A 13804-nucleotide genomic window follows, 5' to 3' on the forward strand; every position below is an offset into this window, starting at 1 on the left:
CGCCGGAGTAAGTTGGATGAGGGCAGCGCAGGACCGATCGTTCTGGCGATCTTTGGGGGAGGCCTTTGTCCATCAGTGGACGTCTTTCGGCTGAAATAATGATAACGATGATGTGTTTTTCCAACATAGGGCTAAATATTTCATTTTAATAAAAATTAACAATCAACCTACATTTATTCGTTTATGGTAAGATCGCGTAACTTGTACACAAACAATTGACTGTAACACGACCGTTTGCAGTAATTGTAGCGAGTTGATGGTCTAGTTGGTTAGCCCTAGTTGATGGTAGTCGTGAAAGTCCGTGGACGGTACGCGGTGTCGACGCGATTTATTACAAGCCGCCTGGTATAAGTGTGACACTGTTGACATAAGCGAAATTTTTTTTTTCAACTTGATTACTTGTCTTTACACACACACACACACACACACACACACACACACACACACACACACGCGCGCGCGCGCGCGCGCTATCACGTAACGTATCTCGCCACTAGATGGCATTACCCTCATTATAGAAACTGGTACAAATAAGTATCACAACAAGGATATTGTATGATGGTGATGATGGATTTTAAATTGACTATATTATGATCGATGTCCTACGACATAACAAAATTACCTATGGCATGCGTGCCGCAATATCCCTATCCCACTAAAACTACGTCGTCATCCTGAAACTTATGGAACATCTAATGTACTTAAAATATAATCACTATTATACTTATTTAAAAGCTGACCCGCTTATTCTGAACATAATAAATAAAATACAATTTTTTTTTTATGAATTTCTCAATAAAATTTCATAACATCAAGAGTTATTTCGTAAAATGTGCTCATATTTATTATATTAAAATTGTTTGACAGCAGAACTTAAAACCATGCGTAAATAAATTCTCTCATAGAAAATATGTCCATACAAAACATAAATTGGAAATAAAAATAATTATGGATCCCAAATCGAAATAAACTATCTTATCTGTAAAGTTGGACTAAAGTGCACTTCATGAAGTAATCCCCATTAAAATCCGTTAATCAGTTTTGGATATTACTGGAAACAAACATCAGGACACTGGATTTTTATATATAAAGATATATCCACCTTGCCTTGCCTCATCCAGTAAGTTGCATCAGATAGAGTAATAAAAAAAATTGTTACTTCGTCTGTACTTCAATTAAAAATTATCTACTTAATACTTACAGCACCAACTCAAATCGATTAGACACTCCTCGCAACCAACATAATGATTCAAACATATTATATTTTTGCAATCAATGAAGCTAGCATATGTAAAACACGTAGTGTAACGTTACGTAACTAAAGCGAAATTTGATTTAATGCGCGTTACAACACCTTCGAAGCACAACATAAACGCCATTAGGCGTCATTACCAACGCATCAGCATAAGGTCGTACAGTTTATGGCAACTACACGAAAAAGACATTATATTGTTTCTGAACTTTTGAAGTGGGAACTCTTATTGGCTCGCTCAGCAGCTTTACTACCCACTGGGGCTTCTTTACTCAGAAAGCCAGTTTGGTGTGTAGGTACCGCAGCGGCGACTTTTTCTGTCCTCAAGCAGTAATGTGCATTATTGTGTGTTTTTTTTATGAAAATAAGGGACGAGACGAGCAGGACGTTCAGCTGACGGAAATCCCTCAAAAGTCTCATTTGCCCAGTAATTTAACTAGTTACGGCGCCCTTCAGACCGAACACAGTAATGTTTACACATTACTGCTTCACGGCAGAAATAGGCGTCGTTGTGTTACCCATAATCTAGCCGGCATCCTGTGCAAAGGAGCTTCCCACTAGTGTATGGTGTGTCCGTTTGAAAGGCGCTGTAATATATCGATACGACCAAAGAGTAAGAATAAAAATAGGGTTTCAAAAGAAAACAATTCGAGGTGTTACTATATAAAATATTCTAGACTTATGAACATATATTCGAGGGGGCGGTCGCTCCGGTCCCAATATGTTGTATCATTAAGGAAGTCATTTACCTTTGCCACATTTTTACACACAAACGTAACATATATATTGTTTTTAACATAACAAAAATCAGTTTGCTATCTATCAAGCTTCCCGCCATCTTTGAAACATAACAAAAATGATCGCCTACAGACATTTCATAGTCGTGCATTCGAACAAACATTTGCGTAAAGCATGCAAATAGCCGCAGCAATGCAGGAAATAATGACAAACAGCGTGTGGAAATGGGTTCCCCATAACGGAATGAATATTTACAAACGGTTATGAGATTCACACTGTGCTGTTTATTTGAGACTCGATCGGCTTTACTCAGTGGCTTTTAGATACATTGCTGAAGTATAGCTAAATGATAGGAAGGCAGCATTGATGAAAATAGAACATATACCTACTTCTTACTCTAATTAATATAATGTGTGAAAATGTATATCTAAGCCACAATTTTTTTTTCTTAGCTACCTTTCTGGCAACATAGAATTTGTCAACAAAACGGTTGTAGTGATAGTTTTTGAGGACGAGGGTAAAGCACCAAAACAATTACCACCCTAGGCTAAACAGTAAGATACTGGAAAAGGTGTCACAATTTAAATACCTTGGGCATGTGTTGACTCCCGGCCTCAAGGAAGATGTTGATATCGCAAGGGACCGAAGGGCGTTGTCTGTGAGGGCGAATATGCTCGCTCGCAGGTTTGTTCGCGTTGCTCAAACAGCGTTAAAATAACGCTGTTTCGAAGTAGTCTGTGGGCCAGGTACACTCAAAGCTCCTACAGCGCTCTCCGAGTCCAATATAACAATGCATTCAGGGTGCTACTGGGGTTGCCTCGTTTCTGTAGTGCATCGGGGATGTTCACGACGGCGCGAGTAGATTGTTTTTACGCAACTATGCGCAAAAGATGTGGTTCCCTTTTTAAATAATGCTTTAACATAATTAGAAAGGACAAACAAGGGTACAGATCAGGTCGTACGTGATCACTGCCGCCCAATTGCAATATCTGAGGAATCGATGATTAACCCTGCCTTAAGTTGGGACCTATCAGGGACGGAAATGCATTACTATTTCACAACAAGTGGAAGAAAGTTACTACAGAAACGCTCTGTGAAGAATTCTTAGTATATTCTTATGAATTCTTCGTGTATGTTATGTTATTGTCACTCCCTGTAAATAAATATATTTTATTCTTCTATTCTATACTAGCTTCGATACATTAGTAGCCGCCTAAAAACTTTTTTCTCTTCCACGGAATTATGGTGCTACTACATTAAGTGACTTGTAAGCGCCCATTAGCGATGATATAATAAAATTGTAAGTAGCATCAGTTAATTAGAGAAATAATTTAATTGTATTTTACTATCTGATACGACACAATAATTATATGCTACCCATTTTGCGAAAAACAACGAACAAAGCAATGAATGCTGGTGCTGGATGATAATAAGAAAAATTACCGAATTCAATGGTAAATTGAGAATATAAGTTTATTTTCCTTTCAGCTTAATAGAATACTAAAATATTCATTCATTCAATACCCTCACTTCTATTGAATAACTAAAAAATTATATAGAAATAAGTAAATTTATTGAAGTAGGCGTTACTTTGCGGAAATCCATAATTATATAAATGATTTGAGTTTTCTTTAGTGTTAATTCCGCCAATATTTGTCTTTAAACAATTCGACACGTGTTTGGTGACTGGTCTTGCAGTCTCGTGCCAGATTTTGGCGAGACAACACGTCCTGAGGATGCCTCGTGTAGAGGCGAAAAACACGTATCGAATTGTTTAAAGACAAATATTGGCGGAATTAACACTAAAGAAAACTCAAATCATTTATATAGAAATAAGTGTTGAATCTGATATAAGTGAAATCATTTCTCAATATCCGTAATGGATTTGCATAAAAATAAGAAAGAGCATTCTAATATGTTTTATTTGAAACGATTCATATTAAAAAATGCATTCACATAAAGAATGATTGCAATAGCGCCCGTAGCGGCCGCAACAGACAATCTTACAAAAAATAATGGATGCGAAGATGAAACCGCAAAGATCATATTCGTATCGATTTAATGATCCGTGCTTCACTGCCGTTTATTACCGCCTGACCACATTTATTGCATCCGAGACATGGCGATCGCTAACAATTGGTTTCTGCTTCTGCTATTCGATGATGTGACGTATAAAAAACTATTTATTCCAAATTGGTTGCAAGTCGGACGGCAGCAATTGTATACCTAACAGTAGATAATCGATGCGCGCCCTTTGGATACCCCAATTATTATACTATTAAAACAATAATGGAATCGGATGCTAAAGAAAATAGATTTGCAGTAATGCCATGCTCAAAGTGAATGTGAAACCGTCGGTCAATTTTAAGATACTTCAGTCGAATGTTCGTATAGCGTACTATAGATAGATATACCAACATGTCTAGGCTAAGCGTGTGCTTGCGTACAGTTTTTGCAGGACAGGGCAGAAGACGAAGACAGAGGCCACGAGCGTATGTTGCGACGAAGAAAGAACACTTGTTCGTCGAATAAAGAATAAACGTGTTCGACTTGACGAGTAATATGAGTTGAGTCCATAGAGTTAGGATGAGGTGAGCGAGATATACATTTACAGTACGGGAAACTTTTAAAAGTTGCTTGTAGGTTTTTTTTTTCAACATAATATAATACAAATTCTGCTCTGCCCTTCGCTGCGTGGATGTGCGTCGTCTGCGTCTCACCATACGCTTAGCCTAATATCAGGGCAACCGTATGCTCTTATTTTTAGAACCATCTTTTAATGCTATCTATTAGAGCCGGTATTAGTAAGAAGACCAGAAAATGTATGCATATGGTCGATATACAGGACACGCCCTAACTCAATTCCTACAGTTAAAGAGAGTTCGATCAAAATATCTCTAAATCTCCCTTGCGCTGGTGAAAATATTTCACTATCGAAGAGCACTATGACGAGTTGAATGACGAAATGACATAGCTCCATTGAAATATCACAAGTGGTCGTAAAAGTGGAACTTTATCATGATCCTGCGTCAGTCTTGGTTTGGTACAGGGTGTCTTATTAAGGCGTTACAAAGATTCAGTTTTGTGAGGAGTGACGACTTTAGCTAAAGTTTCTCTAGACAATAACACATGTGATGAAACCTCTTAGGAATAGTTACGCTTTTTAAAAATATATAGACTATCTAGCAAGGCTGAGGCACGAACTACTCAAACCTGGTTGCCAGTCAACGTTCCGGACTTTATCAGAGCTGCAGACTGGCCCTCATCTAGCCCAGATCTGAATGCTCCGTTTTAGAAGACATCAGCTCTAAACGACAAGCCGAGATCGTGTCGCTAAAGAAATTTCTTGAACAAGCAGTGACTAAATTTCCCATGGAAACAGAATATAAACGAATAAACTGTATTAAAGCCGACAGTAGTCACTTCGAATAGAACTACTTTTTATTTAATGAAGTCTTAGGCTGAGATCTTCTAAGCGTACTTAGACATTGTTCAAACTTTGCTTACGCAAAACTTAGGTGGAAAAACATTACACCATACAAAAAAAGTGTGTGTGTGTACTTATCTATGCACGCAAGAAGTTACAAAAATCATTAAAATGATTTATTCCTCGTGTTATTCTACGTTTTTAGAAAGAACAATTTTGTAAAAATCTTGCAAAGATGGCTTTGACAACTAATTATTAAATAATGAATACGGCTGTATGGGCTTGAACTCTTTGCCTGTCCTAATATGTAATGGACGAAGCAACCGAAAAAAAAATAACGAATGACGCAAACGTCAGAAAGTTTTAGGAACCAACTTCAGCCTGTTAATTGTGTGTTACAGTGATGTGAGCGCATCTTAAAATTTCATTCTCGAAATTTTATTTACAGCGCGCCTAAAGAAGTATAACTTCAATAAATGATTTTTTAATAGAAACTAACATATAATAAATAACATCTTGTAATAACTGTATTAAATAAAAATAATTGTTCTATTCTTTTTAAATATTATGTAATTTAATTTTAAGCAGCTTCATACACAGATAAGCTTCCTAAAGTTCAAGTGTATGTTATTATATTGTAAGCTATAACTATATTGTATTTTAAATAAATATTATAAAAAAAGGCTAGGACATATTATTTATGTAAGCATAGGTACCCACCCTTATTGCATTTAAAATTTTTAGCACTTCCGTATATTATAAAACTTCAATCGAGCATGATGTAATCACTTTTTCGCAAGCTAAATAACAGTGTTTCTGTTTTCATAAAACGCTTTGAGTATTAATACAATAATAATTGTTGATTAATAGCATCGGTCTATTGACTCGATCCAATATAACCTATTTGAGAGGAACTCCCGTTACATTATTTTATGTGGAAGTGCACGATTGTTACAATAACGGTACTCAAAAGGTTTATCACGTGACTAAGAGCTAATAAATACCAAATTGACAGACTGCTATTTCAGAATAAATGATTTGTGTCTAGAACGAGCTGATAAATAATAAGTTTATTGTTAATTACAAGAACAAGAGACATTTTCAAAAACTCAGAGTAACGGGCTGTTTGGGGTCGTAGTACGTTACGCCATGAGTCGTTTTGTAATGTGTTACGACTCAAATCACATCGTGACTATTATGAGCAGAAGTCGCCGTTGACACACTTATTTAATTTTTAACACAATTAATAATCCGTGTGTTTATTTATTTAGACCAGCGTTACTCACGATTAAGAAGAACAAAAATATTACGAAGACATAAAAAAGAAAACTAAGCTTACCGATGCACTAAGTCACGCGCTAACATTGAAGTGGCAATGGGCTTGCCAGATTGCATGCTACACAGACAGAAGATGGACAATAGAGACCACCAAATGGAAAGGACCACCAGGAAAAGGAGCACTGGTAGACCAAAGCAGCGATGGGCAGATGATATCGTGCAGGCGGTGGGGAGACACTGGATCGATCAGGGCAAGGATAGGGACAAGTGGAAAAAGTTGGGGGAATGAGGGGGATGAAATAACCAAAATTGTGTAAGGAAAAAATTATTAATTTGGTCACTTTAAATAATACTTACACTAGATTTTAAGAACTTTAAATTACTAATATTTGTTAGTAAAATAAGGGTTATGGAATAAATGGATTATTATTATTATTATTACTCACAATTATCGGTGTTACCGACTAGTGCTAGACGGGGCGCGACCGCGAATTCACTCTTATGAAGGACCTCTGATTGGTCCGAAACTAGACGGTACCGACAGCGTTTAATGGTGAGTAAAGCAGATATAAATGAATACAGACAAAATACTTTTGAAAAATACTACATTTACCCCCTTATACATAATGATCCGCTAACTTTAAACAGCCGCTAAGAAGTGTTTTTTCTCATTCAGACTTAGGTCAATAGAAGAAGACAGAGTGAGAATTAGCAATGCTTTAAGTTGTAAGCAGACTATTATGAATAAGGGGGTTAGATTTTAGTTGCTTGTTGTTTGATTTAACAGCCATTTAAAATAAGTAAGGAAGTGGGAAACACACTTTCTCAAATCACTAGAAATTCCAAACAGCCACCATTTCTGCACACGTAATAGCGAAACTTGTCTGTCAACATAAAACCTAAAGCTGTTGTTTAAAATTAACCATTTATGAAGTACGGAAGTACGTACGACTTACATAACGACAATTCAAGCCGTCTTGGTTATATTAATTTCTTACCTTTCCATGCTTGTACATAACTGTGTTAGAGTACTATTTATACATATTTTAATAAGTAAAACTGAATATTTTTTAATGAATTTAGCAAAATATACCGATTATAAAGTCACTCCTTAGAGTTTTCGTCCGTTTATCTGCTTGTCTGTATGTATGTCCAGGCAAAAGCAAAAATTTTGCATAAATATTAACAAGATGTCAGGTCAACATTATTATCACAGGCTTCATATTGTCACATTAGATACAGACATGGTATTTTTGCTGCTACAATTTCATGTATCGGTGTTTAACTGTTTTCATACTTACAAGTCTTGATTTATCGTGTGTCATGCCTAATTTATTAAAATTTCCGCCTTTTAGCGTGTTCATAGCGTAACACTTACTAGCGTAGACCTACAGAAATGTAGAACATACGTTGAACTTGGTGTGTTGCATCGAAGTTTATCATTTTTGGCAATATTTTATTGTTACACATTTAATGTTTTACTAAGTTTGTGAACCAGTGCGACACGTCCCTAAAAGGAATCTCTTAGTTCGCGAAGCAGCGCCACATTACTCTTATAATAAAAATAATAAAATCTTTTATTTAAGCGAGGAACAGGAGGCCTAATGAGCCAGACGGCCTCTCGATGTTACCTGTAAGTGATGCATTACTGTGTTACGGTCTGAAGGGCGCCGTAGCTAGTGAAATTACTGGGCAAATGAGATCTCACAACTTATGTCTCAAGGTGACGAGCCCAGCAGACCGTATTATTTACCATCAGCTGAACGTCCTACTCGACTCGTCCCTTATTTTCATTAAAAAAATTAAAAAAAGGCCTAAACTCAGCGAAAAGCTTCGATCAAATGCGTACTGAAGATAGGTAAAGAGCCTTAAAAAGCACAGAGCTATATGAATAAAAATTAACGTGTAGTTCTTTATTCCTAATATAGTTAAACAACAGCCATCGTAGATATTCAAATTCAAATATTTTTATTCAAAATAGGATTTAAAATCACTTATTGAACGTCAAAAACCACCCATTCAAAAGAGACTGCCTCAGACCTGAGAAGAATGGGCGCAAGAAACTCAGCGGGCTTTTTTTTATATAAAATATGGATTACAATGTGATATCGTACAATAAACATTTATAATTAAAGAGCCTGAGGGTGTTCGCTTTATTCCCAGTCCGTGTTGTCATTAAGAAAATCGTTTATGCTATAATAACCTTTCCCACACAAACGTTTTTAACAATTCTTTTAAATTTCGTAACACATTTGTTTTGTACATTTTCTGGGATCATATTGTAGAAGCATATACATCGCCCAACAAAAGACTTACTAACTCGACCCAACCGAGTAGTAGGCATAACAAGTTTATGTTTGTTCCTCGTGTTAACATTATGAATGTCACAGTTTCTAGAGAATTCCTCAATGTGCTCATAAGAACATACAGAACATATGATATGACTATCCTAACAGTAAGGTTGCAGGTGTCCAATGTCCAATGGACATACAGACTGTCCTCACATCGAAGCATATTGACAATACTATGACACCGCTCTCTGTTAGTATGGCGGAGTAAAAGCTTTGTTCATTACACACTAGACGAAACTAAAGCCAGTTGCACTAAATTATCTTTTGTATAAATTACAATAATTTATGTTTCTTAATTCTATTTCCGAGCAGTATGGAATTAGGGCTAAGCAAGACTTCTATTAGGTTGCCAAATTCTTCGCTCATTAGGATAATTGGAACGCTGAAACTAGTACATAATTATTGATATCTGAAGGCGCTAATTACGTTTTTTAGGTACACGTGTCATAATGTACTGAACTGGAATCACTTGCAGAAGGAAATCGGCGAAGCTGCTATCGTTATAATTCATCTGGTTGGTCATATGATTGCTTTTTTTTTAATTTTGCAACAGATTATAGGTTACGTCGTTACAGTAGATTAAACACTTTTACCGTAAATAGTAATAATTTTCATGAAACTACAATAAAATATGGACGAATACAACAAAACTTCAAGGGAACTCTTCGCTCCGTGAAGTGTGGCTCATATCTACATAAGCCATTCATAATAAATTGAATTAGGGAATGTTTGGAACCAACACATTTTCCACCTCTCATTATAAAAATCATGTAAATTCTTACTAATATTATAAATGTAACTGTAACTTTGTTTGTTACGCTTTTACGCCGGAGCTACTGAACCGATTTTGATGAAATTTGGTACAGCGATAGACTAGAGCTTGGGAAAAGACATTTTATCCCGGAAAACCCATGGTTTCCGCTCGATTTGTGAAAAACTGAAATTCACGTCGATGAGTTATAACTATGCCAGAAGTAGGTTTAGTTTGCCATAGCAATCATCCTCGAATAAGATTCATATAATATGTTGGGAACGGGAGCGAAAACGGGAACCGGAACTAGAATAGGACATAAGATAATCTTCAATTCCAAACTTGCTTAATATTTTTAAACCCTTTATCTACGCGGACGATGTTGCGGGCATCAGCTAGTAATGTAATGATTGTATTTGTCGTGTTATTATGATCATCCAGTCTTCTATTTAAAAGTTGAGATTGAGGCCAATTTTTTTTTATGAAAATAGCAGGACGTTCAGCTGATGGTAATAACAATGCAGTGCCGCTCAGTTTTTTTGAAAACCCCACAAATTCTGAGCGGCACTACATTTGCGCTCTTCGTCTAGACATAAGATGTTAAGTCACATTTGCCCAGTAATTTCACTAGCTACGGCGCCCTTCAGTCCGAAACACAGCAATGTTTTTGCTTCACGGCAGAAATAGGCGCCGTTGTGGTACCCATAATCTAGCCAGCATCCTGTGCAAAGACGCCTCCCACTGGTAAATCTATGTTAAAACATTGGGATCTGTGCAATGAGTAATTATTAAATGAATGTCAAAAATTGGTAAATGTTCAAATAATTTATATAATTGCGTTGAACAAGGCCACGCACGCCGGATGCTTGGGTGCTCGATCTTTGCATTCCATTTCGTTATGCATCGCGAGCATCAATGTGGGACAAAGATTTTAGTATGACAGATAAATTAATTCGCGCTATGCCGAATTGAAATATTATTTTCAAATACTTAGTATTCATTGCAATAGTATCATAATTTTTTATCTTCTAACTAGCTGACCCGACAGACGATGTTCTGTATATAATAAATAAAATAATGCTTTTATATGAATTTGTCAATAATATATCATAACATGAAAAATTACTTCATAAAATATGCACCGTGCTATCGTAATGAAATTGTTTCACAGCAGAACTGTCAAACTGTGCGTCAATAAATTCTCTCATAGAAATTATGTATGGACACATCAAAGGAAAAACAATTTTATTGTTTTTATTTAATAATAATAGCATTTTCCTATTTATTCACCTTTCAAACCTTCTCTGGACTTCCACAAATAATTCAAGACCAAAATTAATTAACGAACAGCAATGCATTTTTATATATAAGAAGATAAATAAAATTTTCGTGTCACGGTGTTTGTTACCAAACTCCTCCGAAACGGCTGAACCATTTGTATGAAATTTTGTGTACATAATGGGTAGGTCTGAGTGAGAATTTTTATAGCCCAAATTTTTTTTAATATTTATTTTGTATGGCAATACAACATTTGCTGGGTCAGCTAGTTAATATATATAAATCCAGTTTGTCAGTCAGATGTTTGTTCCCAGTGAACTCCTGAACTAATGAACAGATTTTAATGGGGTTTACTAAATTAAATGCAGTTTAGTTCAACTTAAGATATAGTTAGTTAATTCGATTTTGGATTCATAATTATTTTTATTTCCAATATTTGTTTTGCCTGAACATAATTTCTATGAGAGAATTAATTGATGCACGGTTTGACAGTTCTGCTGTGAAACAATTTCATTATAACAACAGAGAGCATATTTTATGAAATAATTCTTGATGTTATGAAATATTATTGACAAATTCACAAAAAACAGTATTTTATTTATTATGTACAGAACAATGTCTGTCGGATCAGCTAGTGTATAATATGAAAAATGAAATTAATGTGGTAACTTTTAACTGAATATCACCCAGGGCTACAAACATACCATTTTGAGACAAATATTCTGCCTATTACAGCCAATAATGCAGTCATTTTGGTTTCTGGTATTTTGCAGTCAGAATTGACAAACACTAGTTGTTATTTTCTTTATTGTTGTAATCTTATGTGCCATTTTGTACTATTTTCAGTTGTTCTGTGAGAATATATTTATTGCTGTCAGATTAGTTTAATTGAGAATCTGTAAATACAAACATTTTATTTAAATTGTCCAAATATCTTTACGATAATTTAATATCTTTGGAAAAGGTAACTAAAAGAAAATTTGTATATATGAAAGAAAATAAATATTTACTTTTAATATCATTGTTTTGAACAAATGGTAGTCCTGGAAAACTCAAAAAAACTAAGACATCTGGTTTTACAAAATAGTCTGGTTAATGCATGTAATGAGGTATAAAAGGCCAAAAAAATAGTTTAGAACCAGTTTAGGATAATGTGCAGATGTTATATGTAGCATTAAAATTATATGGAGAAAATTAACCGTTCGGTTCCGGGAAACTCTGATCATGCGGTATGCCTCAGATCAGTGTGAATTTGGCCCTTGCACAGTGTTCTGTTAATGTGTATTATAAATTTTTATGTGTACCAATAGATTGTTTATAATTCGGATGATTTGAGTGAATGTATCAAAAAGCTTTTGATACAAGCTGTAAGACCACACAAAATAAACAGTCAAAACTTACTGAGGGAGTAGGGTGGAAAATCTCTGTTTTAGTGTGTCTGAAAAATCTAGTGCCCTGGGGCACTGACCATTTGGGAAGGTTTATTAATTTCATTCTATTGAATGCAAAAAATTTCATGACCTGTAATGAGATAATCCATTTCATTACTGGTCAATGTTTACTGTAAAATAAGAAAAAATGCAGTTTAAAATAAATCAAACTAAATTACTCACTAAAAATTTTAGATCTAACAAAATGGCAAACTGTACTTAGATATTGTTCTTAATTGTGAAAAGTATGCATTAAACCACCATTATAACCTTTAATAAATTTTCATTTTATTGAGAGAAATCTAGCTGCATAAATAATTAGTTATAGTTAAAATTCCTTACTCAATTAAATTATAAAAAAAAAAATCAATCAATTACTATTAACAGACAAAATATTCTATATACAGAAATAATTAAACAAATTTTCCCTTTGGCAAACAAGCAAAATTTTAACTTACCTACTAGGTTCCTAGATTCCCAATTTTTTTATTACAAAAAAAAAATATTTTCTTTGTAAACAGAGGATATTAAGAAGGAATTAAAAAACCAACTAAACATCTACTATGTGTATAAAATAGAAAAATATTGTGTTTATTTGAGAAGGAATTTATCCCACTTATTTGAAAGATTTTATTACATTTCCGTAATCAAAACAATCAAGTATCCCATACATACATACATTGCTAGACGCTGGTATTATTCTCACGAAAAAGAAAGGTATAGCAATAGATTAAAATAACAAAAATAATAAGATCGCAGCTAAAATGTATGAATAGTTTTGTATACAGCTCTAGAAGACCAATAAATTTAAGTCTCATGTGGCATGCTAGGAATTCACTTTACTTACCTTGCCCACCTTTCTCTGACTTAGGAGTTGAAGTCATTATTAATATAAAACTATCAGTCCACTGTCATATTAACATTAATTTTAAGTCTTTTAGTTAGGAAACAAACTTTTTTTCACTATAATACATCAAAAATCGACCGGCAGCCATATTAAAACACAATCTTTCAAATTCCGTGGACAGAGAATTAGATTATCAACACAGGATATAGATTAAAAAAATATGTCAACGCTTAGTATTTATTCACAGTACAATTTTATCACAGATTTCTTACTGTAAATAAGCTAAGTAGGACCACGTCATAAACTGTGCTGCTCGTACACTTTTCAAAGTGCTCTCACGGTTGCTCTTAAGTGCTAGTGGCCAAAATGTATATAAATTTGTACGTTTTGTAATGACATAAATTACATATTTATTATAATAATGTGTGTAAGTAGATTCTTAGAATCATAAT

General features: G+C 34.7%; 1 protein-coding gene across 1 annotated transcript in view; it reads right to left on the reverse strand.

Annotated features, from left to right (window-relative positions):
- The window catches only part of LOC126965650 (guanine nucleotide-releasing factor 2), an 89752-nt gene extending 76252 nt beyond the window's left edge, over positions 1 to 13500 (reverse strand). The window contains exon 1 of the mRNA XM_050809338.1: positions 13353 to 13500. Coding sequence (XP_050665295.1) covers positions 13353 to 13389 — 37 coding nt within the window. The 5' untranslated portion in view covers positions 13390 to 13500. The remainder of the gene's footprint in view (positions 1 to 13352) is intronic.
- Between the last annotated feature and the right edge of the window lie 304 nt (positions 13501 to 13804).

This window comes from Leptidea sinapis, chromosome 8 (assembly GCF_905404315.1).
Source record: "Leptidea sinapis chromosome 8, ilLepSina1.1, whole genome shotgun sequence".
Taxonomy (NCBI): Eukaryota; Metazoa; Arthropoda; class Insecta; order Lepidoptera; family Pieridae; genus Leptidea; species Leptidea sinapis.